At 43.2% G+C, this 27,200-nt stretch overlaps 1 protein-coding gene across 3 annotated transcripts; it reads right to left on the bottom strand.

Annotated features, from left to right (window-relative positions):
• Positions 1–1,837: 1,837 nt before the first annotated feature.
• MXRA5 (matrix remodeling associated 5) lies at positions 1,838–26,656 on the bottom strand. 3 transcript variants are annotated; one of them, XM_083437533.1, is made up of 7 exons: positions 25,826–26,656; positions 19,298–19,513; positions 17,555–17,684; positions 16,452–16,842; positions 10,449–15,179; positions 8,803–9,703; positions 1,838–5,427 (listed from the first exon to the last, which is right to left on the bottom strand). In XM_083437533.1, exons 2-7 carry the CDS (start codon positions 19,501–19,503, stop codon positions 3,519–3,521), a joined length of 8,268 nt encoding a protein of 2,755 aa, XP_083293659.1. In that variant the 5' UTR covers positions 19,504–19,513; positions 25,826–26,656; the 3' UTR covers positions 1,838–3,518. The 3 variants fall into 3 exon arrangements, with proteins under 3 accessions (XP_083293659.1, XP_083293658.1, XP_083293660.1); XM_083437532.1 differs by having other exon boundaries at positions 25,830–26,656; XM_083437534.1 differs by having other exon boundaries at positions 26,257–26,575.
• Between the last annotated feature and the right edge of the window lie 544 nt (positions 26,657–27,200).

The raw sequence follows: 27,200 nt of genomic DNA, 5'->3' as shown, positions 1-27,200 counted from the left end.
TTGATTATATATTTTGTGGCTTTATATTTTGATTTTGTTCTGTGAACCACCCTGAGACCTCTGGGTATAGGGCGGCATAGAAATTCTAATAATAATAATAATAACAATAGCAACAACAACAACAATAAATAATGCATTGCTCAGTATAATAACTGAAGTGGGCTTGACATTTTAAACTGTTTTTCTTTTCTTTCTTTGCTTTCTTTAAAAAGATGTTGCATTATGCTTCACAGATGTTGGTGCCCTATCATTTAAAAATAGAAACATGTCTTTTAAATCAGAGTCAACTTTTAGCATGATGTTCTTTAAGTGACTATCAAAGAGCGAGAAATTAAGCAGTGGTGGAACAAAGTAGTATTTCATATACCCTTCATTTGGTTATAAATAGGACCTAGAAAGACAAAAAGTTTTCTGAGAGTCCCTCCCCCCCCCCCGCAACAATACATTTTGGAGATTTAATATCAAGTTGGCTGATGGATGAAGACTTTAGGCCAGCTTGCAAATGGTGGGGAAGGGAGCTATGTTCTTAAAAACCCATGACAGGATATCATATTAAAGGTCCATTGCTCTCCCTACCCTTCACACCTGAATTGATGCTGATCGGACAGCAGATATGGAATTGTACCTGGGAGTTTTGGTACACCTGACATGGACTCATTGTGTAACTTTGACCAACCGTCACAATTTTTCAGCTTCTCTTCACCATCTGTAAGAGATGTATATTATCGGTGACCCATTTTACAGGATCAGTGTATGAAAAAAGGATTGTGAGCATTGTGGAGCTTGCTACAGTTCACAACTGCCATGTTTACCTAGCATTTCCATAGCAGTTAATAGCATTTAATTCCATAGCAGTTAAAGTCCTGAGCACTGAAGCACCTTAGGGAAGGAGGATAGTTTACCAAACCACATCAACACTAAGGCTGTGGCAGCTTTGTGCACCATTGAACAAGTTAGTGCTAGCCCTACCATTAGACAGAATAAGTCAATTGCCTTAGCTAACAAATACTCTGGGTGGGTGGTTGGGGGAACAGTAGCAGTCCCTTCAAACCATTTTTCCATGAGCCGCCAGCCATTCCCAAACTTTGAGCAGAGCTGTGTGTATCTAAGGATGGTTGAACCTGTCAATCCTGGTTACTCTGTTTCCGTTTCCCAATTTTAAGCTCAGTTCTCCACATTTGCATATGAGCTTGTGATTTTTTTAAAAAAAGTCCTTGTTAAAGTTCATTAGCATTTTAGAACATCTTTCTTACAATATGCACTTTTTGTATGCAATTTTGCCCGAAATACACATTTTTGTAAAGCACTTCCCTCCTAATACAATGCATTTTTGTATGATGCTGTCACGAATAGATGTATTTTGATGCACATTTTGCCCCAGCAGGTGTGCTTTGGGGCTGGAGAGCTGCATTGCAATATTCAGGATCAGATTATCAGAAAAGACGACTATTTCTTTTCTTGCACTGCTAGTACAAATGAACTAAGTTTGCCTTTAAAGGCAAACTGAATCAAATTTCTCCCCCATCTCTCTTTCTGCCACAGGGTTGTCATACACCCATTAAACTGTCCCCTCAGGTTCACTGGATGCTATTTTGTTGCCAAGTTTGAAGGAGGACTCAACTGCCAGTGCTGTCAGGCTTAGTACATGGACTGGAGAACTGCCATCTTTCCCTTCATGTCAAGCAGCAGAGCGTTACCTTGGGCTAGCCCTGGGCTGAGTCCTTAAAGAAAACACTTTCTTTTTAAGTGTTTTGGAATTGTCTACTCTTTAACCACACTCTGTTTGACATGGTCCATGGAGCGGTTTTATTACCAGGAAAAACCACTGTGACAAAGCTTTGTGGAAAATATTTTTTTATTATAAAACATACAGTATACTGATCTTAATATTTATATAAAACACAGTAGAAGTATCAGAGTCTTGTAAAGACCAATAATTTATACACTGAGACACAGGTCACTGTATTCTTCCAGTCTCATAGTCCGAAACAAACACCATACAAAATACAGAAGGACTGAAGTCAGCTAGGGATTCCCTTGCTGTGAGGCATTTGCATTGTTACAGTAATTATTGCTGTGCTGTGATGGAAAAAAATCAGGGTTGTTGCTAACTGAAGAGTTGATCCCAGAGAGCTGATAGAAGAATGGTTAGAGAGTAAGTTAGTAATCATATTCTATAAAGGCTTGGCTATGTCAAAAGTATTGCAGGGGGTTATGGAAATAATTTTGTGTCCAACAAAAATAATAATGAAATAACTTCTCTTGCATCAGCTCTTTTGTTATATTTAATACTACTTTGGTACGCTTTAAGGTGCATGTTGCATAAAGGAACAGATTTGCACTATCAGTGGTCATAGTACTTTATATCATAGGCAGAACCAAAATTGATTGGGGTAAGGAGAATTGTTTCTCTCAGTTTGAGCTTTCTTGCAAAAGATGCACATTTATGTTCCTATTTTCTCCCTCAAAGTAAAGCGATGGGGCATGTAAAGGGAACATGTGGACCTTTAGGTGTTGCTGGACTACAACTCCCATTAACCTGACTATTGGCCATGCTGCCCAGGGCTGATGGGAGTTAGAGTCCAACGATTGACGGGCCAGAGGTCTCCCATTCCTGCCACTGGAGTTTTTAGATAGCACAAGGTTTGAAAATATTAATTTGTCAAGCTAATGCTATACTTAGGACAGAATTACTTGTTACATGCCCTACAAGACTGCTTCTGTGAATGGCATTCCTGGATCAAGTATTCTCCTCTTCCCCAATACCAGTAGGAAACTCACAATAGGGTAAGTGTTCTGAGAAGTTATCCAGGAGAGAAGAACTTGACAGGGGGATTCAGTGGTCAGGGATGATGGGAGTTACACTCCATCAACATGTGGAGGGTTACAGGTTGCCCACCTGCTCTGTGGCCCCCTAGATGTTCTTGAGTTACACCTCTCATCATTTCCGACTGTGTTGGCTGGGGCCAATGAGCAATGTTGAGTCCAATAGTGGGGTTCCCCATTCCTGGCCTTAAGGTTGTGCTACACAATCCAACCACTTATTAGGTTCCACTGATCACAGTGGCTAACTCTTCCACTGAAATCAATGAGTCCTGAAAGTACTTAACTTTGGCTGAATTGCACTATATACCCTAGATAGGTATATGGCAGGATTAAAGCACACTCCTCTAAATCAAATGAAAAACTGAAAAATGCTTAAAGTTCACCACATTGAGATGAAAGATTGTGGGCTATTAAATCTGCAGCCCCCAAGGTCTAGTCTCAGATTTCAAGACAGGTGGCAAGAAGCCCTCTTACATCACAGAGAGCGTGTAGACGGCTTCTCAGATCTGCTACCTGTCTGAATAGTATTTTGGAATTTCATGAAGGGTAAAGCTGTGATCCACCATTTCTGGCACAACCCTGTTCTTCTCTCAGTACAACTGTTTTCATTTAGCAACTGTATTTTCCTAGCTGTGCTCACTTGGCAGGGACTTTAGATATTTTTGTGTATTCAAAGGCATTTTTAAAAAACTTTAGAATATGTGTATGTAGGTTGCTTTTGAATCACTGCCTAGTATATTTTTAGCAGTGCATTTATAGAAGCCTGCATCCTTTTGTGTAGCCTGCTGGATGATTAATGAGCCCTGAGGGTGAAGGAATTTGTTTCCATACAGACGGGATTGAGCTCCCGTTGTCAGATGTGATTTGTCTGGGAGATCCCACGTTATTTCTGCTTTAGGGATCCCAATGGCCATGCAGTTCAGCTTCACTGTATTGCCTGGCCTTGCGTAAATGATGGGAGCCGGTTCGCTTGTGATCCGGGGTGGGTAGGCTATCACAATCACTGGGACATTCATAAGGGAAGAGCCATACTCGGTCGTGACCTTGCACAGGTAAGTACCTCTGTCAAACACAGATGCTTCACGCACTGTGAGAGAGCCATTCTCTAACAGGGAAAATCGCCCAACAGCCTGGGGACCATCTAACACCATCCCATTGGGTAGAGTCCAGGTTATGCGAGCTTGCTGGCTGGGCTGGGTGATGCAGTGAAGCTGCAGGGTCTCCCCATTGATGATGCTCACTAAGTTGTTATACTGATTGCTGATTTCTGGTTTCAACCCCACTTTGAGGAAGACCACCCTTTCTGCATAACCACCTGGGTTCCTGGCTGTGCAGCGGTAAGTCCCAGCATCTGCTGCAGACAAGGCACTGATGTGTAAGATTCCATCCTTCTTGTGGTAGAATCGGTGCAAATGGCTGCTCTTCTGCAGCTCGGTGCCATTGGGAAGGATCCAGGCTGTGCTAGGTTGAGGAGTCCCATACACTGAGCAGTTCAGATTGATACTGTGTCCTGCTGCTGCAGTGATCCTTTCAGTGACTGGATCCCGAAAGGCTGGCTTTTCTATGTGGTCCATGACCTGCAGCTGCACAATCAGCCTGCCCTCTCCTCCTTCATTCCTGCCAATGCACACCAACTGCACTGAGTCTGTCTGTCTCACTCCTCGGATGTCTAGTGTGCCATTGCGGTGCACAGTAATTCTGTTCCCATAATAGGGAGCAGGCAGGATCACTCCTTCTGGGAAAGCCCACATGACCCGTGGAGTTGGGATGCCTTCAGCTTTACAGTCAATGAGCTTCCGGCTGTCTCTCAGGGCCATTTCTCTCACCGAGGTGATGGCACTGGGGTGCCCATTTATTTTTGGAGGTTGAACATTGACATGGATCCAGACAACTTTCCGGTCTTCCCCAGCGGTATTCCGGGCTACACATGTGTAGTTGCCACTGTCAGATCTTTGGGCCTTCTGTATGAGAAGCGTCCCATCCCTGTACACCTGATATTTATCTGACAAAAGTGGGATAGGCCTGTTGCTTGGAGACAACCACATCACTTTGGGTGTGGGCTCTCCTTTTGCTTCACATCCTACAGATACCACATCTCCATATGGGATGTTGAGAACCAAGTAGGTTTTATTCCTAATTGTAGCAGGTTCAGCCACTACTTTGACCCGCACTTTCATCTCATCTTTACCAATCTGGTTTTCGGCGTAGCAGGTGTAGTCCCCCTCTTCTCTCAGCCCTACGTCATTGAAGTACAGTGTCCCATTGTTGAATACGACATATCTCTTTGTTCGGCTCCCACTGTCATCTGCTAGCATGAGGGTATTGATCATGCTGCCATCCGGAAGGCCCCAGGAGATCTCAGGGTTAGGCAGACCTGTAGCTACACAGTCAACTTTCAGGTCCCCTCCATACATCACCTTGCGATTATTCTCATTCTTGTGTTCGATTTTGGCAGGTTTCATCATCACATTCACTTTAAGAACCACGTAATCATCTCCAATCTTGTTGCGGGCCACACACAGATAGTCCCCTGCATCCCTTTCAGTGATGGAATGAACAACCAAAGTTCCGTTGCCAAATACCTTGATTCTGCTGTCCAAACTAATTTAGAAAAAAGAAAGAAAAGAAAACATGTGTTTTAAGTTTATGTTCATAAACCATCATATTTTGAGCCAGAAAACAAACAAGAACAATTATCTTCATTTGCAATCAAACAATTCCACCCTGCAACTGACTTTCTTCTAGTGGAAGGATGTTTTTACATCATTATGCTTCTTCTGAAGATCCAGATTTTATTTACAGTATTCTATGCTGCATTTAAACATGGAAATACAAAGGAGGTGGGGGAATCTCCTGTATATATACACACCAGAGATAAATCCCATGTAAGCTTATATGCATGGATACATATGTTTATAAAGTGAACAGGATATTGACAATATACTCCATATGGCAAGATATACATACACTTATTCCATAGAGAGCCACATTGCTTTGGTATGAAACAGACCAGAGAATTTATTAGCTATTATATAGCTATTATATAGATATGTTACCTATTATATTGTACATATGAGTGCCCACCTTCAGAATGCAGTCCTATGCACATTTACCTGGAAGTCAACAACACAGAACTTAATGGGGCTTATTGCTGAGTAGACATGCATAGGATTGTGCTGCCAATTCCCAAATAGTTACCATGGGGCCTCTGGTAGCAGAAGATAATGGTTGTTTGGGTCTCACTAACACGATACAAAATATTTACATGGAGCAATCTAAAAAGTTTATAAAGCCTAACTACTTAATGCATAAGGGCATTTATCCTCTCTGCAACAGTAAAATGTATGATCAATCTGTTTTAAATGGTTATAAACATCCAGTGACACTAAAAATAAGACGTTTGCCTGGGATGCTGCTCTGCAGAAATACCTAGACTTTCTAGCTATGACCAATTCAGGAGTTACTCCCGTTATTTTCAGATCAGAGAGATGGAAGAATTGCAAACTTTTCTCTTTGAGTTACTTCAGCGATTACTGTGTGTAGTCCTTTCTGCATTCACTGAACAAAGGAGCTTCAGGCAGAGTTCAAAGGAAAACTTGTGTGGTGTATCTAAATCCCATGCATGCTCCACTTCAAATGTTAAAACCAGCACTGCCAATCAGATGCAATCCACTCTCAAAACTATCTTAAACTAAGGGATCTTTTTCATTCCTGCTACTAAGGAACCTAAAAGTGGAAGAAGATGTTATGGAAGGTCTAGGGCTGCTGCTGCAAAAAACAAAATAAAAAATGAGACCCCTATACCTTGTTATCTACTGTTAGGAAAGACAAATAAGATTCGGTGCATGGTGTGATACAATCACACTGTGACATTCTTCACTCTCACTAGTGAGAGTGGCAGCCCATGATGTAGAGCACAAGTTGGGGGAATTCTCAGTATGACCTATTGTGACTTCCTTACATGTTACAGCGAGTGGGGGAGAAATAGGGGGATGATCCCATGTCTTCTGTAATATCTAATTCCACAGTACGTTTATAGAAAAGTCCTATAGAATCCATCTAAAAAACCAGGAGCCTCAACAGTTCTACACTTTTGAATGTTAAAGTTTGCCATACTCATCCTACTATAGTTCCATGACCTCAGGTATAATTAATGCATTTTATATGATGGGTGAATAAGCGTCCTTTATAAAACTCACATTCCTGAACAAATTACCTTACAGTCATAAATGCTTAATGCCCTTCTCTTAAGGCTAACAGTTTTTACATAACTTTTTGTAAGGCAGGGTCAGTGTGAAAAATATGCACACACAACTATGTATTTTAAAACAACATTGCAATCGCAAACCAATGTGAAGTAGCATTAGTATAAATATAAATCAAGCCCAAGCATTTCTCCATACCTGAACCTCTTGGAAAACATAAATGATTGTATTTATGTTTAATATAAATATCAACGCTGAATTTTGCTAGATGTACACAAGCATGAACAGTGAAATCAAATCTCATATTGCTGTTCTAGCAAACATGGCCACAATCCGGTCAAAATGAAATACATTTAAGCCCTGCTGGTTTATGTGAGGAGTTCACCACACAATTATCTCTCCTCAAGCCAATGCACTGAAGAATGCTTCACTCTGGATACACTACAGCCTATTTTTTTTTTTTTTTTCAGATGGAGGAAGGTTGGACAAATAATGTGGACAGCTATGCAGGCCAATTTTAGCTTCACTACCCTCTTCATTAGAACTATTTCAAGGCATTCTATCTTAATTTAACCCATCCATATTCAGAGGAATTTCTTTGTGACCTATACTGGTCTAAATGAAAATTTCTGCCTTTAAGGTACCTTTTCCACAGTGCTTTGCCTACTACAGAATCCTGCATGATGTGAACTGCAAGACACTTGAAAACATAATCTAGCTGCATAGTGTGGCACTTTGAATTTCACTGCTGATATGCATAAACAAGAAGAGTGTACCCGAGAACACAGCAAACACCCTACCGCTCCTTTGCAAGGCAAGGGAAGATTGACAGTGGGGGCCACCTGCCTTTAAGGGATACTTTCCCATTGAGGAAACTCTGATAAGACTGCAAGGAACCTTAAAGTTAAAGGTACCCCTGACCTAGATCCAGTTGCGGACAACTCTGGGGTTGCGCGCTCATCTCGCTCTATAGGCCAAGGGAGCCGGCATTTGTCCGCAGACAGCTTCTGGGTCCTGTGGCCAGCATGACTAAGCCACTTCTGGCGAACCAGAGCAGCACATGGAAATGCCATTTACCTTCCCGCCAGAGCGGTACCTATTTATCTACTTGCACTTTGACATGCTTTCAAATTGCTAGGTGGGCAGGAGCTGGGACTGAACAATGGTTCGCAGGGATTCAAACCACCAACCTTCCAATCGACAAGCTTTAGGCTCTGTGGTTTAGACCACAGCACCACCTAAGGATTCTTTATAAAACAGGTATTCTAAACAAATGGTCTTAGGTTGGAATCCTATATATCCTTCATAGGAAGTGTTATTGAACTCGGTGCAATTTCTTTCTGAGTGGCCATGGTGTATGATCAAGCACTTAAGTCCAACATGTCATTACAGTGCCAACTGTTATGGATGCTTTAGTTGAGATTCCTGCATTGCAGAGGATTGGACTAGATGGCACTCAGGGTCCCATGCAACTCTACTATTTTAGGGTTTTATGCATGCAAGAGAACTGAAATGCTGTGAAAGCTATAACACTATTGCTGGTGGTTTACATTCTGAAACCATGTGCAATATAAATATGTGCTAAACTGCACTCTACTCAGAAGTAGCCCAGAGAGAGCTATTCCCATGTAAATGTGTATAGGATTGCAGCCTAAAGGAAGTAACATTGAAATGACTATAGCTATAGTGCTAATTTGAAGAGTTGTTATATTTAAACTAATCAAAGACAACAATTAGATACATATATCTATGGTCATTTTATTTTTTTTACCTTTGTAGCGAATCCACCATCCTTTTTGAAGGCAGCCTCCAGAGTATCCGTGGCCAGGGGTCCCCAGAGGCGCTGCAGTCCAGTCTCAGGGTGCTGCCATAGGTCACATCTGTTCTCTGAGGAGAGCTCCCAGTAATCTTGGCATTTGTGGACTGCTTTCTGACATGTAACCATACGGTTCTCCTGGCAGCCCCAACCATGTTGGCTGCAATGCATTCGTAGCTCCCACTGTCTTTGGGAGAGACGTTACGTATGTAAAGAGTTCCATTTGGAAAAACAAACAGATTGCCGCGTACAAACTGGGAAGTGCGGATCTGGGTTCCATCAAAAAGCACCCAGCGGATGCCAGGCAGAGGAGCTGCTTTGGCACTACAGTGAATGTTAATGTTCTGCCCCACGCTGAGGGTAATGTTTTCCTGTTTCTCCTGCTGGATAATAGGTGGCAAGGCAGCGATGTGAAGCCTCACGGCAAGACTGTCAGTTCCTGCAGCGTTGCTGGCTATACACTTATATACTCCACGATCTGAGAAGTTAGTGTCCCTGAGGGACAAGGTTCGGTTTTCATACAGCATCACTCTTCCCTCTGTAGTGCTCACAGTTTGTAATATTTTCCTGTCGGGAAAAATCCAAGAAATATGGGGACTTGGAATACCATTGGCTTGGCACTCCATGATCACTTTTTCTCCAAAATAAACAGTCACATCTCTGAAGCGGGAACCCAGCATTTTGGGCTGCTGAGCTAAGACGGTCATCGAGACTATCATTTTATCAACACCATGCAGGTTCTGAGCAGTGCACAAATACTGTCCACGGTCCTGAAGCTGAACATTGCGAATGAGGAACGTACCATTTTTCAAGACTTCAAATCGTTGTATCCTTGTATTGGCTGTCATGACAGCTCCTGAAAGGAAAAGCAGGAAGGAAAAAGAAGAAAAGCATTTTTGGGGATACCTTTTTTTCTGAAAAGGAACATAGAAACTGTAGTAAACTACAATATTCAAGACTATTATTATTTTATTATGCATTAGTATTATATATTGTACATTTGATAAAATTTAAATAAATAAATTTCTAATTTAAATAAATTAGAAAAGGCCAAGACACATCACTTTATTCCTGATGTGGGACTGAATTTCTCCAGAGGGGAAGATAAATTCTTCACCAATTTCTCAGGAGCAGGACTCACCATTAGGGGTGGGAGTAGGGCAACTTTTATGTTCCTTATTTATTTCTTTTTGTTTCTATAACAAGTGGCGGCAGCAGTAACTACTGTGCAGCCTGGTTACCATTTTGCATCCTCCACAATTCTCTGGTTCTAGCATCATTCCAAGAGAAAGTAGCAGCAGTGCTTTTTTCTGGGGGGAACACAGGGATACACAGACCCCTAAACATTTTGTGAATCTAAGTTTGGCCTCAATGAGGGGCAGTATTTCAATATGAGTAGGAAAATGAGAGTAGCCCTAAGCACATTTTTAGGGGGGGAAAGTAGCAGCCTCAAAAAAGTTAAACAACAGTTCATAATATTAAAAGAAAATTCTATAAACGTGCCTTTTCTAAGGGCAGGGGAAGAAGAAAAACATCAGGGTTGTTGTTTTTTTAAGAAAGAAAAGTATTCTGAGTAAATCTAACTAGTTTAAATATCTTACCGGTGGATACTTTAGTCCAAGAAAGGAGAGGCTTGGGTTCTCCAGTGGCATCACATGGGATAACAGCATCTGATTCAGCAAGGATGGATAGACTGTTAGATCCTTTTGTTATAATCTTAGGCCTCTCTCCTTGTATCTTGAAATGTGTTGAAGGCTGGATTATGCTGGAATTAAGTGCCTTCACTCCTCCAATTTTAGGCAGAAATAGCACGTTAGGATTATTGTAGTGGATGTTTCTGGAGGACTGCAATGTGGAAGTCCCTTGTGGCTTAATACTAGGAGTAGTACTCTCAGATGGCAGTGTAGTATCAAGGGGCACAGGAGGCACTGGGCTAGCAGCAGCCCTTAGAGGAGTGCTTTGTGTGATCACCCTGGTTGGAGAGACAAATTTCTTCTCTGTTGTGCTAACTGGGTAAAGCGGATTAGGCACTATAGGTTTAGAGTTTACTCCCAATTGTTGGAATACCCTAGTTCTGTTCAACAGGAATGGTATTCTGGAATTGGGGAGGTAGGGTACAGCTTGATTTATTGTTCTTCCAGGCTTGTCTCTGGTGTCAGGAAGGTAGTTATTGGCAAAAACTCTGGAGTGACCGTTGAGTCTGTTTTCTCCCTGGTTGCCAAATCTGCTGGGGGTCTGCAACTTAGGTCTGTATAATGGAGCAACAGTTGTGGTGGGAAAGGTCTCTGTATAAGGAGAAGAGGTTCTTTTGTCCTGTGTGGTATGTGCTGCGTAAGCTGTAATCTCTGGTTTATTGGTATAGTGAAGGGGGGCCTGGTGAGTTACAAAATGGTGATACAGACCTGGTGCAATGAGATATGGAGGCCTCATGGTCCCTCTTGCAGGGATCTGTTTTGGAGGTACAAAAGCAGGTGCCTGATTAAAAATGGGTATAATTCCAATTGGCTGGTTGGGAATATTTGGATTCAGTGTATTGTATCTCCTACCACCATATGGTTCTTTCGGTTGCTTTTGTTGTGAGGTTATTCTGTTGTAGTTTGAATGGGAAGTGGAAAGTTCATTCTGTCGTGGGCTGAGACTGAATCTTTTGATGTCTGGAACTGCTACTTGACCAAATGTGTAATTTTCTTTTGTAGACAAATTAAGAGTGCTAGGCTTTGATGGAGGAAGAGTAGTGGCTAATGGTGCAGATGGAATGGGTAATACTGGGGGATAGTTTTTTTCAGTTCTATATGCATTAGTCTGATCATGTAACTGAGTAATACTTTCCTTTGTGTGCCTTGAAGATGGTGGTATAAGTGTTTTATTATGCCAAAGACTGATCACTTGTTTAGTTTTTGCAGGTGTGAAAATGTGATCACCCAATGTACCATGGTGAGATGAAGTCAGTATTTCTCTTTGATGAGGAGATGTTGCCACTGTACTTATCTTTAGATAGTCTGAAAATTTCTCCTGTTCATCTACAGTTGGAGGCTCCTTAAAGCGTTCCCCCATGCCATCAGCAGTACTTAAACGCTGTACCTGGGAAGGTCTTGACTGACCTACCCTTAAGTCAACTTCATTCCTTGAAGCTGATGAGCCAGTAAGAAAAGCTTCTTCTTTGAATTCTGGGATCTTTGAGAAACTAAGCTCAGAAAGTGACACTGGTCTAGTGATACTTTCTATAGATACTGAAATGCTTGTTGTATGAGTGTTTCTAACTTCGTTATTTGCTGAAACACCTTCCAAGACTTTGATGAATTCATTGCCTGCAGATGTTGTAAGCATATGTCCTGAGCTGTGAGACAAATGTGGTTGTCTACCAGGGGCTGTAGTTAGAGAATCCGGTGTTGGTGTTGTCACTGTGTGACTTTTCCAGTCCTTGGCAGCATTGGAAAGAGTTACAGGTATTTTAGGTGGCAAAGTAGAAAGATGAAGAAATGAAGCTTCTTCTGTGTCTTGGGCCCCAGTAGACTTCCTTAAGGCAGCAGAACTTGTAGCTAGTGGAGAACTTACTTCAGGAGGCTTATATTCATTTCCATGTTGTGTTTCAGCATCAGATTTATGATGACCTTTAAAAATGGAACCCTGCAAACTTTGGGTAGCAGCTTCCGTTTTAGATATTTTTCTAATAAAAGGTGTCTCTTCTATGGTGAAGACAGTAGGAGGGATAAGTTTTGGTCTTCTGAACCTATTTGGTCTTAATCTCCTTCTCCCATATGGTCGTCTTCTGGGATGATGGATGACCTGTGAGTTGGAGGTAGTTGTTTTGCTTGTAATCATGGTAACTGTGGTCAATTTGTTACTGGCAGCAGCAGTCATTGTTTGGGTTTTCTTGTTAAGTGGAGCAGTGGTACTTTCTACAATAAAAGTGGCTTTGGGGTTTTGAGCATCTGTTTTTTCAAGTATTATACCTTCAGAACCCCTGAAAAGGTCAGAAGAAATTCTTCCTTGCTGGTGCTCTATACTACCACTCTCTGTAGCTACAGAAGCAAAAATAGTAGTAGAGGCTATTGAATTAATATAATTTTCAGTTTGAGAATGTGTGGGATGTTTTACAGCATGATGTAGCTTATTCATACTTTTCTGCTGTAAATTTGTTCCTGAACCTTCAGTTTTTGCAGGGACAGGTGCTTTAGGTGATAGTTCCACAGATGATAATGGATAAGGCAAGCTGCTTATTACTTCTTCATTTGAAGGGTCTTGGGTGAAGCTATCTATGCTTTTTCGTACCCCTGATGGATCATCTTTCCTCAAATCACTATGATCCCACACCTGTGTCTGTACAGTTGGAGAAATCAGAGCATCTCCTCCAGTAGGTGTTTCTCCCCTGTTTGACAATCCACTTGCTATGGAAGACTCAGTACTCATTGGTGTAGACGGTGTATGGTCTTGGTTATTATTCTGAGCGTTGACAGTGGGAAGAATTGTGACTGAGAACATTTCTCCCTCACCCAGCTGCAATGAATCTGCAGAAGACTCCTCTCCATTGACTTCCACAGCAGTGTTTGGTGGAGGGCTGATAATGGGAGGAGCGTTGGTGGTTTGGTGCATGGACGGCGTCTCTGTTGTAGTCCTAAAGGAAGTGCCTGGTACCATTGTTGTTCTAGGGAAATTTTTCCCACGGACTTTTGCCAAAATGTTGGCCCAGTGCTGCGGATTAATTTGTTTGTTGGCCATATTTATTCTCCTTCGGGATTCAAATACCCTACGGCCCTCTGCAACATTGATCTCTTCAGTCCTGTCCATGCCTTTCCATAATTTCATTTTGTGCCTTCCTTTTTTGTTCTTCTTAACCTGAACCTGAGGAACATTGTCATTCTTTTCTTTAAGGGGCACTTCACGGTCCTTCAGGTGGAATTTTTTGCTCCGAGTATCATCAGCTTCTTCAGCACCTGATCCCTCATCATCTTCTATGACCCGCCCCTTTGCTTTTACAGAGGTTCTTGAACCAAGGCGTTTTTTTAGTTTCACCCTTTTTGAGGATCTGTCAGAGACCATTTTATTTACTGTGACTTTAACAGCAAATTGATCTGATCCTTGCTGGTTTATAGCCACACACCTGTAGTACCCACTGTCACTGACATGGCTGCGTGGAATTAAGAGGGTGCCATTGTCTAACAGGTACTGGTTGGATGAGTTTGATAAGTCATGAAGGACATGGCTGCTTGGGAGTACCCAGCTTATGTGCGCTTCTGGTACAGCCACTGCACTGCAGGGCAGAAGTATGGAATCCCCCACATTTTTTTCAATTTTCATCGTTTCAGAGTCAGCTGGCTGGATGACTGCAGGTTGTACCAGAAGTCTGTAGGCCATTGTGTCTGCATCACTCCTCACTTGAGCAACACAGTGGTACACACCAGAATCAGCATAGGCCACGGATTTGATGACTAACTGACCGCTGCTGAGGACAGAAAACCTGCTGTCTTCCATTCTGAATGGAGCTTTTAGTTTAGTTCCATCTGGAAGCATCCACACGATGGAGGGACTTTCTGATGCTTTCACATTGCAACTTAGCTGAGCATCCGAACCTTCCACTACACTCTGAGCTGCCTTTGTGTGCTGGTCTTGCTCTATCATAACCCAGCTGCTTCTCTGCTGTCTGTTTTCTTGAATCTGAAGTGTTTGAGAAATTTGGGTAGAAAAAGAGAGCACTACTTTATTCCCTGTGCTCTGGCGCCTGTTCAGTTGGATATGTATCAGTGGCTGCATCACCCAGGAAGGCTCAGCAAGGATTCTCCCTTTGACACCTGTGTAGTAAAGAGCATCATAATCAGAACCTTGCTTGTAATGATAGCTTAATTTGGGTTCATGGCTGAGCACATGCTCCCTTTCTAACTTGACAGGCACTTCACTATAATAAGCAATAAGCTTCCACAATTTTTCATAGTTTTCTCGGTTCATGGGGCATTCCAGATCCAAGGAAATGGTTGCATTGATTTCAATTTCTTGAGGCGAGTTCTGGCTCCACTGAATTTGGGTGGTGTTTGTTGGCTTCTTGATTTCACACTTCAGATTCACTATGTTGCCATGCTCATCTGTCAGGTTCAGAGTAATGTTCCATGGAGACAGCTGAAATTCTTCCATGGGAAGCTCAGAGACATCATCTTCCTCTACCTCCTCCACCTCCTCAAGGCCAATGCTCTGTTTCAGTGGAGACTGTATGATAGGCTTTGTGCAGGAAACATTTTTCACATTTTGAATGTCTTGTTTCTGGAATTGCTTAGGGAAGGTGCATTTAGGGCAAAGCTGGCCTTCTTCATAGGCTTTGTCTTTTTTACACTTTAAAACAGCTGGAAGACAAAAAATAATAATAATCTAAAAGTCAGATGGAATTTTGACAGAGAAATATTTTATCTGAAAGTTTTGCCCATACAACACTCTATCAATTGGCCTGTACAGCGTATTGATATATATTTTTTCAGATGCCTTGGTTTAGAGGATAGAACTAGGAAGAGAATTCTAACTGAAGGTATCATCATATGGAATAAGAAATGCAAGAACTTTCCTTCTGACTATTCATATCCTTCTGCCCTATCATACTACTGTCTTCCAGAAATTCGGCCCAACAGCAATAGCTATTGGTTTCACAAGCATTAATTCTGCAGCTTTGGGAGCTTGATACATGCTATTTAAAACATTTAAATGAGGAATAGGGAGCCTCCAGTTTATGGGTCAAACTTGGCCTACCAGGCACCTCCATTTGATCCAAGATGCCATTTTTCTCATGCTGTGGCCACTTTCCCCACATCTGACATCATATGTGATATTTGGTATGGGACAGGTAGAGATATGGCTGCTCCGAGGAGGGTTGAACTCCCTGAGCACCTGAAATGGTACAGTCCCCTCTGCCATTTCTGAACTGGGCCACCACATTCTGAAACATGTGTATGCCTGACTGCTATCATTGTCCCAAAGAGAAGAGATAGAAAATACCCTTTTCTTTAGAATGGAAAGCTCCCCAATTAAGTTGGTTCTGTTGAGCTAACTGCTCTACAACATCAGAAATACATGAAAGAATCAGCCTCCCCACACCCAAATCATGCCTTTAAGGCCCAATATGTAGCCTGCAGCTGTGTCTTCAATTTTGGCACTTTCCCCCCCTAAGCCTTGTAACTATGTGGTTTGTCTAGACTGCATCTGGGGAGGGGAGGGATACCAGCAAAACTGGGACCCACAGAAGGGAAGACAGAACGGCATGCTATGTATTTAGCATTATGTGTAGTTTGGCCCTTATAGTGTACTTTGCTATTCAAATTGTGCCCAATTGGCTTGGAGAAATATCTCAGGACCAGTTCAGGTGTATTCACTTATATATTTTTAACACTTTCCATTGGTTTGGTTGGTTGGTCAGGTCCTAGACTATGTGTGCCATTGGCATGAAATTGCAGGGTCTTCTTATGTTCTTATGAATTATGGAAAGGCAGTTTTTAAGGTTTAGAAATAAATAAATAAATAACCCAGCCCCTGAGTATAGGCCAACAAAGGAAGGCAATATTTCTGTGATAATTTCTGCCGGAGTCTATTTCTAATGTAGTAAAACAACAAGTATTATCTTCCCTTACCTGCAAACTTCTGATTCCATTCAAGGAACCATTTCAACCTGCAGTCACAAGACCAGGGGTTCCCATGAAGATAAACATTCTCTAGGAGTGGCATTTTTTGAAAAATGCCCATAGGCAGTGTTCTAATGGCATTTTCAGACAAGTAGAGGTGCTTTATTGTCGACAGCCTGAAATAATCAAGGACCAAAAATGTAGAAAACGTGTTGGGGTGAAGCTGTTGGAGCAAGTTTCCTTCCAAATGGAGAAGTCTGAGGGAAGTTAATCCATTAAAAGCATTTGGGTGGATGAATTCAATTCGGTTGTGGTCCATGTGCAATCTCATAAGGCTGGAAAGCCCTTGGAGGGTTTGACCAGTTATAACCTGCAGCTTGTTGTAGCTTATTTTGAATACCTAAATGGCCAGGTAAAATGAATAGGTTAATACTTTTTAGTAGTAACATGGCACTGCAGAATAGGCACACATAAAGCAATACAGGAGAATATAGTGGCCCAGACTAGACAAATGTAGCCACACTTCAGTCCCTTCAAAATAAGCAGGATTTACTTAAGAAACAGCAAAATGGATTTCAGTAGGATGTACATACAGTATGATTGACTTTATGTGGATTAGAGCCACAGAACTGTAAGTCTGATTCAGGAACTCCTACATACGTGAGGAATGAAAGTGACTGCTCTACTGTGTGCTACTGTATGTGTGTGTGTACCCACTAACAAACATGGTTCAATAATACAGACTACAGATGTGGGTGGGTGGGTGTTTGTGGGTGTATGCAGGAGCTTCTGATCATGTATCTTATATAGCTTTCTCCAATGCCACCAACAACCAGGCAGTCACTGTTTATACTAATTCCATAGAAACATACAAAGCTGTCTTTGGACCATCAGTTAACCCAGCTCAGTATTGCCAGTCAGCAGCTCTCTATGGTTTCGGGCAATGGACACCCCCAGCCCTGTGTGGAGATGTCACAGATTGAACTTGGGGGTCTTCTGCATGCAACACAGATGCTCTACTCCTTCCCCATGTATGCACATCTGGGCTTTGTGGGAACACAGCTAATAGACTGAAACTGTTGTTATTTTAAGAAGAAACATTTTGACTCAACCTGTAGTGATGTCAGATCTTTTAAGGCTCCGTTAGGTATGTTTTGGATGTCATTCCCATGAAGCATGAGCAGTTCCAGTTTTGCAAGGCCTGCAAACGAGTTTCCAGATATTGCCTGTATGCTGTTAAACCTGGAGGGGGGTGGGGGGTGGGGAGAACCACATTTAAGTGTTGAATCATCATTTTGCATTGAGTAAACCAGACCTTTTTAGGCACCTTTGGGTTATTCATAAATCATACACTTAACCTGACAAAGTTAATGAAGCATTTTAACAAGACCTGGTGTTTCATGTGTTAAAAGTCAATGCTTCTTTGACTATACACACACACACACACACACACACACACACTTCAGTTGCAGCTTAAATTAATGGAATTATCAATTAATTAGAAAAGGCTTTTCTGGACAGTGTTCTCCATGTGCTGGATATATTAGTCAGTGGCAGGGATCCAACCTATGATGATATGGAGACTGGCAACCAGTAGGCGTGCAAGGATGCCAACAGAACATGTAACAATAAATGAATAACGTTTTGTGCAGAGGACATTTAAACATGGATGACTGCCAAGCAGTTTCTGGAACCAGAAAACCACAGCTACTAGCTAAACTGCTAGATTTGCACATATAGCATGTAATTAGGTATTTAACTGTTAAGATAAATATGTGGTTTTGAAATTGCAAAACTGTGAATCTAGAAACTCAGGCTGCAAACTGATTAAAAAATGCTTAGTTGATTAATTGCTTGCCCTTTGACAGGCCAGTCAATTAAGTCTCAGTATATTTGCATTTTACTAAAGTTTCACTGCAGTTGTCTCAGCTACTGAAGGGAGCATATTAAATAAAGAAAGCCATGGTTCATTATTAGAAAGCCATCTTTTAACCTCTGTCCCAATCACAGTAGCACAGCAGAACAACTAATGAAGAGAAACATGAAAATGCTCTCATGACTTCTATGGCTCCTCTCCTTGAATGCTACACAGCTGCCACTGTGGAGGGTTGTGGTTATTCTCTTGGTGTTTGTAGGCCACCATTACAATATGGCATCATTTAGGGAAGCAGCACCAGAGACAGTAGTACAGCAATTATTTCTGTATATTTTGAGTCTTGTAGGCAAAATGGGATGCTGCTTGTCTAAGTGGTCTATACACAAATTCAGCAATTGATTTGGGGAGAACCCCAGTGTGGGCAGGAGGAGAGTCACAACCCAGGTAAACAGAGGCAGAAGAAAGGATAAAAGCAATAGCAATGGTAGTAGTAAGAGCAGATGGTCTAGAGTCTAGAGGAAGTAGGAAATTCTGGAGCAAAGCAAGGGAAGGAAATTGCTGGGACATGGACACACAGAGAGTACAGCTTATCAAATAGTCCATGACCAAGACAGTGATTATTAGTGCTACAACAATTGTTATCTCCCCTCTGAAAATGAAGTGATCATGATGTGGGCAGGAGAAAGGTTTGTAGCAAGACAGCAAATGCTAATGCACATTCACCATTGGCTCATTGTGTTGCTCATATACTGAAGACAAATCATTAGCATTTATCTGGGTCTCACAAAAATGTTAAATATAAATGTAGGTAGATCACAGTAGTTTAAGATCAATTCCCATAAATGCTCCTCTTTATAGAAGGCTTTTAATCTGTACAGTAATGGTATCACATTGCAGCTCATGTGATGCACAATGCTTCAAACTAGTGGGATGAACTCTCAAAGAATGTAAAATGCCGCAGTAAAATTGCAATACAAACCCCAAATTGATTCGTTCCACATGTTTAGAGATTCTCGTTGGCACAGCTGCTAAGGACCGAAATGTGCAGTGAACTTCAGTGGGAACATAACAGGCACATGGATGAGGACACGCAAGTGTAGTTTCCGGAAGCCCGAGAGAGAGAATCAGCACCACGGATAGTGCCCCCAAATATGTTTGCTTTAGCATCTTCACCAATTTATTCATCTCACTATACCTGTTTAATTCAAAAGAGAGAGAACTAGTTTAATTTTTAAATAGATATCAAACATGACTATGTAGATACTCTGCATTTCATGTGGCCAGTTTGATGACCTCACTACTTCCTTAAGTGTGTGGAATCCCTTCATGGAGTAACATGTGAAGGCGGCTAAGGAAGAACCCAGATCCATCACACTTAAAACACTGCTACCAAATTAACCCCAACGTGGAAGAAACCACCCGCAAGCACTCTTCTCATAAACATACACAAAGGAAGTAACAAGTGGGAGCAGAACACACCCATATACTTAAGACTTAACACAAGTTCACACCCATTAAATAACCAAAAGGCAGATCTTAAACATTTAGAGCCAATGATAAAGTACTGCAAGCATTTACTTGCTCTGCTGCAGCTGAAGCATGGCTGTATGGATGGATAACTCCTAATACTACCCGTGGCTGGTGCAAAGTATGAAAAAGACCGATGACATGTCAAGCAAGGAAGGATCTTCCCCATTCTCCTTGAACTTCCTTAGAATAATCTGACCTATTTCCTCAAACAATAAGCTTTGCTTACTCTGAGCCAATCTGAGTTAAATCAGAGCTCAACCCCCTATGTGCCTCTCAAATTCCTCCTATTCACCAGTTAGCCCCACCCGCTCTTCGGATGTAAGCTCACCCCAGGCCATTTTGATCTAATTCTCCATGACTCTTGCCTGTTTCTGTTTACTTGTTCCCTTCCTGTTTGCCCTTCCCTTGATTCTGCTATGCCATCCATGACCTGGTTTGTTTTCCGTCAACAGACATCCTTACATGGCTGTGTGTGAGTCAATGAGTAGCACAAGAGCGGCTTTGCCATAAGCTTGTTTGAAGCTCTGGAGCAACTGGTGAGTTATAGTCTCACATCCGTGCTGGAATTCTCATTCCTGATCCCTACAAGCCGCTTCCTCAGAAAAATGGCTCATGGGATTGAGCCATTAGCCTCTACAAAGCTATTTCTTTGTGTATACACCGAAGTTCTTAGATCTGCAAGCAATAAGGCTGTCATTCCTTTCCTATCAGCATCATATGCAAGCCATTATGACTCTAAAGCAGCGGTTCAAGAGGCTGAAGGGGCTTCTCAAATGTCTGTGGTCAGGTTAATACAATAGTTGCCCCTTCTTTAAAAAATAACTCCATGGCACGTCAAAGAACTTTGTACTTAACACAGTGTTTCTTTAATGCATATCAATATTTTACATATTTTCTTTTCTTTAGAGGACTAATAAACATCTACTTCTATTCATATAATTCCTGCTTAGAGTCAGACAGAAGTTACAACATCAAAAGATGACTTCCTACTCAAAATCCTGGGCTCAGGCCTCTAAGTGGAAAATGATGTACCGCGAGGTTTCTTTTTTCCTTTTAAATAAGAAGATCCATAACAATGGAAAATGCATTATGCCGTCACAATGCCTTCCACCCCTACAGATGGAAGACCCTAGGGAAAAGCTGTAGCTCTGTAGCAGAGCACATGCTTTGTATGCAAAAATATCCCAGGTTCAGTCCCTGGAATCTTCAGACTCCTGCCTGAACCCGTGAAGAGGAGCTGCCAAACAGTACAGGCACGACTAAGCTAGATAGACCAATAGTCTGACTTGGTATTAGGCAGGTTCCTATGCTTCCTACATTTGGCACAATGGCAAACACATACCGACTAGAAATAATAGCTTTTTAAAATTCACAAGTTCATATTACACAGAAATGAACATTTAAAATATGAATGATCAAGAAGCTATATATGAAGACTAGCAATTGTAGCAGGAAATCAACTACTAATTTAACCAGAGAGCTCTGTGTGATGTCATCTAACCCCATCACAGTATAAATGCTGACATTTGCACTGGTTCTGGGTTTAGAAGATGATTGCAATGAGAATAATTGTTGAATCACACAGGGACTTCACATAGGTATTTCTGTTTCTTAATTGATGCCTTTTCTTAATATTCTTTGTAATATGCTGCTTATCTATGTCTTTTTCTCGAGAAGATGTGTGATAAAAAAAGAAGCAACTTATTCAAACATTCAGAAACGCAATTACTGGTGGACAGAACAATCCAAATTCCAGGTGGGCAGCAGAGACATCATCACCTCTGCACCCCTGTTGCTTTCACCAGTCAGGGTGGTAGGCAGAGTACAGGGGAATTGCTGTGCCAACCTGGAGCTTGCACAGTGATCAGACTCAATGCTGATGAGTGAAAGCAGTGAGGCCAGTTCACTCCTTCCCCCAGAATGCCTCATTTGGAGACAGGTGGTACTTTCTTCTGACTGCACATTTGGGAGGCAGAATGGGGAGCTCCATGCCAGAAGAGTGGTACTCCAGTCTCTGATGGCAGAGATTGGCATGGAGGGACACATATGCGCAAGTTGGGGTCTGGTAGTAGTGGTGGTGAGGGATGCACACACAATGCCTGGCCCCAATGTCCAGGTAAGTTCTGATGCACCTGCTTCTTTCCTGATCCTTCCCTTTGTTGAGCAGGAGAGGTCTGAAGGCGTTTCTTTTACTCCTATTTGCTTGAGCTACCAGGCATACTGATGAAGGAGGGTGCCCAATCACACAGAGGTTTCTACTCGTTTTCAAGCAAACTCTAGTCTCATTCAGACTGTGTCAGCTCAACAGGACAAGATTGGGGACTGAGCAGGAGGGGATGTGCATGTTAGGTGTAGGGTCAGCAGAGACAGCACCATGCCTCCTAAACATACCTTGATGTATAGTCCACTGGAAGTTGGGTCAAAGCCAATAATGGACGTATAAATGCTTCAAATGAGCCAAATGACAGGACACTTCCACACAGCAGTTTATTGAGGATTTGGTGATGCTCATGCATGGAAGACTTTCCAGGGTCCTCATCAAAATGCCATCTGAGCTTCCCCACCCCATTTAATGTGAATTTACCAGTTTAGTGGTTTGTTTGGTGTGTTTTTTTAACTTAATTGAGTTTTCTGTGGAAAATCTGATTTAAATGGAAAAAATAATGTAGGGTGGAATTTGAGGAGGACAACGCCAAGTGAACGTTGCACAAAACATGCATTCATGAGCACCACCAGGTCCACAATAAACAGAAGCACTTGATATCATTTGCTACGGGAATCTGCTACTCAGTAGTTGGGAAGCACAGCAAAACCTGCTTCATGGATGTGAGTGACCAGTGAGGCTGCTATTGAGTTTCTAGTAAGGTTGAAGGTGAATTTGCACTTTTTAATAATCACAGGGCAGAAAGAATGTACCTGCACTGTGTCCTGTCCTGTACCTGCACTGTGCTTGACAGGAAAAAACACTTCTACTAAATTTCTCTAGCTTGTAATGGATATAAACAGCATTGAAAGGGCCAAGGACCTTGTTTTATTAGCAGTTTGGTGGTTGGTGACTGCTAGGGTGCTTAACCCTCATACAGAAGAAGGAATTTCAGCAAAGGCAGCATGTCATGCTATTATGTTACATGAGTAAGAAAAGGAGCCCCTGTCAAAATCTGCAAGCTTATGTAGCATTTAGAGCAGAGATTTCCATAATGTGTGCCGTGACATGTTAGTGTGTCGGCTACAGTGTGTAGGTGTGTCACGCGAATGCTCCCCACACTCCTCCCAGGGCTGGAAAGGGGTTAGCTTAGCCTCCGGTTTGATAGTAAAGCTGGATTACTGTATAGTGAAATGAGGCATGTCCAAAAAATGTGTCACCAACATGAAAAAATTTGGAAAGCTCTGTTTTAAGAGTTACAGGAGCCCGTTTCCCCTTTGTTTCTAGCCAACCTGATGTTGACTTTGAAAAGCGGTGATCAATAGAAGGAAGCCAAGTAGCATGCTAGATAAGAGTCAAGTCTAGGAATCTGGGCTTGGTGCACAGGAGAGCAAAAAACAGAGGATGCGTAAAGAGAGGTCATGGGTTGAAAAGCAGCAGACCACATTATGACACAAGCAGAGATCCAGTCTACATCAGAGGGGGTGTTGTGGTTAGAAGGGCACAAACAAGCAGTAAAATACAATCAACAGTGAATAACTACCATTCTAGTTAGAAAGCTTTAAATTCGTACCTTGGAAGTCAAATGGAATCCATTCCAGAAGTCCGTTCGACTTCCAAAACATTCAAAAACCAAATTGCAGCTTCTGATTGGCTGCAGAAAGCTCTTGCAGCCAATCAGAAGCTGTGGAAGCCCCGCTGGACATTCAGGTTCCAAAAGAGTGTTTGCAAACCGGAACAAACAGTTCCGCATTTGCGGTGTTCGGAAGCCGAAAAGTCTGAGTTCCATGGCATTCAGGATCCAAGGTATGACTGTACACTTGCCTCCGACCTATAAAGATTAATTAGTGGGCAAGTCACTGGAACTCAGAGGCTCAGGGATGCCAGCTCCTGGGGGCTGAGCTGTTTTGTCCCCCCTAATATTTTTTGGGAGGGGTCAGGGCTGCCCAATGATGAGCTGAGTGTGGCACAGCTCCAGTGGCAAACTCTTCCTCCTGCTGCCATGGAAGAGAAGGAGGTTGGAAGCAGCCTTCTGTTGATGGTGGAGCCAGGAGGAGGTAGAGTGACTGGCCATTGAAGCCTCGCAGCCGCCACATTTGGCTCTTCTCTCAGCTCCTCCCAACGTCACATGTGTTACATCAGGATGTTGCATCACATGTGATGTCACCCTCATCATGTTGGACCCCCAATCGCCCTTGCAAGCTGGTGATCTATATACACTACTCTGAGCTCATCAGCAGAAGCGTGGGATGCAACTGTAATAAATGAAATAACTGAAATATTAATTTAAGCTCTGTGGAGGTAGGCTCTGTGGAGAGGGAAAGTGGTTTGAGCTAGATGCTTTTTGATCTCTTCCAAGCCTGCAACTCTATAAAACCAGTGAAGCACTGAACAAGCAATTCCAAGGGTACCAAAGTAACAGAATGAATATAATACTTGGATCTAATTACCAAAGCTCTCCTATTGAAAAGTGGCCTATAAGTGATGGCAATGTGCAAAGGCACTAACATGTGACAGGGATAAAGAGTTCTTGGCTTAAATTGGGGCGACCCTCCATTTTCAGCTTGAGGGCCACACTGACAGCCACCCCTCTGAGGGCCACATGTAAACACTGCCCTAGATGTGTGCCCCTGAGGGTAGAAAACTTTGGCAAAGTGGTACAAACTGGTGGATGATGTGCTTGAATTGGATTATTAGAAGCATCTCTGCATCTGCAGGGGACATTCTGCAACCCCAAACATCTTCCTTGCTCTCTTTAACAGAGAAGTTGAGGGAAAAGGAGAGAAAAAGAGGAAACGTAAGACAGGACGGGAAATTACTGCTTTGAAATTGCTTTGAAATCCTGCTTGCCCCATTCCAACTCAGCATTCGTACTGTTTCCCACCGCCCCCTAGGGATTGTTTAGAGTTATTACCTAGGCAGAGACCTTAAGGGTCAAGAAAGCAGGATTATTGAGATAATGTATGAGGTGCTAGGAAGGCTCTGAATACTCTAAAGGGCTATATATAAACACAGTGCTGTTGATGAAGAGGAAGACACATTGAATCTGGGCGACCAGACAGGGTGAAGTCAGAGAGAGCTTAACTTCTGGATGGGCAAAGGACCGTCTTGTGTCGATCCCTCTGCAGATGATTTCATGACATGACACTCCATCCTGCATGTGCCTTTTGTCTGGGCAGGGGCTGTGGTGGGATCAAGTCCAAGGATTTATCCCCCAAGGTGGCCTCAGGTTTCCTCCTGGAGGCGGGAGAACGAGTAGGTGGTGAGGGAAGGAAGGCTGATTATTTCCCCAGCCCTTCCCAGGGCAGCTGAAGGTGATGTGCCTGAGAGCTACACTGTTTAAGGGATACCTGAGCTGGATGTGCTTTCCACTCCTAGCTTCATTTGGAGGGCACATGCTTCTCATTAGAGAAGAATGTCCTTAATTCACTGAGTCATTACAGCGATATATCCCTTGGGGAAAGAAAGAGAGAGGAAAGAAAAAGAGAGAGAAAGAAAAAGAGAGGGGGGGAGGGAGAAAGCCCCACTTCCATCTCTAGAAAGTGAGTTTCTATTCCACATTTCATCCCGACCTTTCAAACACAACAACAACAAAGGGGCGGATTGTGAAATTCAAACTAAGCCAGACAAAGTTCCAATCCTTTCTAATCGTTCCAAAGCAACAACCGCAAGTCCACTAGCTTGTGCAATTTATTCTCTCTCTTTCAAACAAAATATAATGACAAAAGCAGTTGAGGCTGTTTGACAACGGGGCAGGAGGAGTCTCCTTCAGCAAGATTGCCTTCGGGAGGCGCAGCAAGCCATGCAAGAGGTGGAGAGCGCGCGAGAGATTACCTACTGTTGGCCAAGAGTGTCAGACACTGTTGCTTGCAGGATCCATCCTGTCGACGAATAGCAAAGAACAGCTAGTGCCACGGGCGGGCGCTTCGCCTGCCTGCCCGAGCAACACCCCACCCCCGCCGACGCCCCCGCCTCGAGCGCCTTTCTGGGTCTCCTCTCTTCCGTGGACTCCAGAGCTGCGCGCAAACGTAGTTCACACCCCACCCCGAAGGTGCGCGCTTTGAGCCGAGCTCAGCAGTCTTCCTTCCTGGTTCTGCAACTCCCAGTTCTGAGATGCATCAATCCGGGGAAAGTGGGGATGTGAGGAGAAGAAGGGGCGGGAAATAGATACACATCTTAAGATTTTTTTAAAAAAATGGGGAGGGAAACAAAACAAAACGGGAGCTCAGGAATCCTTCCCAAGATCTATTCTCTGTTTTCCTCACCCCTGTTAGGCAGTAAATCCAGGAACTCTTATTGAAGAGCCAAGTGAACAGCGAAGAAATGGAAAGCAGGGTAACAGAACAGGGAACTTGGAGCGCTTCTGTCCTTTCGGCGCTTCTCTCTTTGAACACTTCGAAACAAGAGGCACCAGCGAGCTCGGGGCTTTCTTTCTTTCTTTTCCCCCCTACTTCCCCACCGAGGCGCTTCCGCAGCCAAACTCTTGCCCCGGGGACGGACTCTGCCCCTCCGGCTGCCTCCGCAGCTGCTGCGTCTCGGGACGAGCAAGAGGAGCGCGCCCCGCGCCAAGCATGCCCCGCGCTGGCTCTCTGCCTCCTGCGTCTTGCGCGGCGCGTTTGCAAGCAGGCGCGAGCGGCGGCTCTCCTTTGCCTGGTGGGCGGCTCTGGGAGGCGGAGGGGAGCGCGCGGCGGACTGAGCTTCGCGGGAGGAGACGTCGAAGGGGCGCCCCTCGGTTGCCCATTGGCTGAGCGCGCGAGCGGCGTGGGGAGATCCCCTTTCGCGCAAAAGCGCAACTTAACTTGCCGTCCCTTTTCCAGCGCGCCCGCCTTTCTGCGATTCATGCGCCCACGTGGGCCACGCCGCCTGCAAGGGGCACAGAATCGCAGAATGGTACAGCTGGAAGGGAACCGTGGGGGTCATCTAGTCTAGAACTCGTCTTGGTGCTCCTGGCTGTCCGCCACCATTCCCCCTCTCCACAGAAGCCCCTGCCAAAGCAACTCTGTATCATTGCACCAGATAGACTAAGGGTGTTCAGAAATACGATTCCCCCCCATGGTTCATTGTCATAGATCATGATAGAGCAGTTGGCATAACCTGATATAAAATAAGGAGCTTATTATCTGGTACTAGTCCTTATCTTCTGCATGTCCTGGCAGTTATGAGTAAATATCCAGAGTTAATGCCTAAAGGAAAGATCAGCAATCCTGCG

Source organism: Podarcis tiliguerta, assembly GCF_965153285.1.
Source record: "Podarcis tiliguerta genome assembly, chromosome: 4".
In the NCBI taxonomy this organism is placed as follows: Eukaryota; Metazoa; Chordata; class Lepidosauria; order Squamata; family Lacertidae; genus Podarcis; species Podarcis tiliguerta.
The sequence above is the reverse complement of the archived record's forward strand: the minus strand, read 5'-3'. Positions and strand labels throughout refer to the sequence as shown.

Excerpts from the sequence above, each read along its gene's own strand:
- MXRA5 (XM_083437533.1), bottom strand. The coding sequence starts at position 19,503 with ATGAATAAATTGGTGAAGATGCTAAAGCAAACATATTTGGGGGCACTA. Across the intron at positions 15,180-16,451 it reads ATGGAATCAGAAGTTTGCAG|CTGTTTTAAAGTGTAAAAAA; the intron begins GTAAGGGAAGAT and ends TTTGTCTTCCAG. Across the intron at positions 9,704-10,448 it reads TTGGACTAAAGTATCCACCG|GAGCTGTCATGACAGCCAAT; the intron begins GTAAGATATTTA and ends TTTTCCTTTCAG.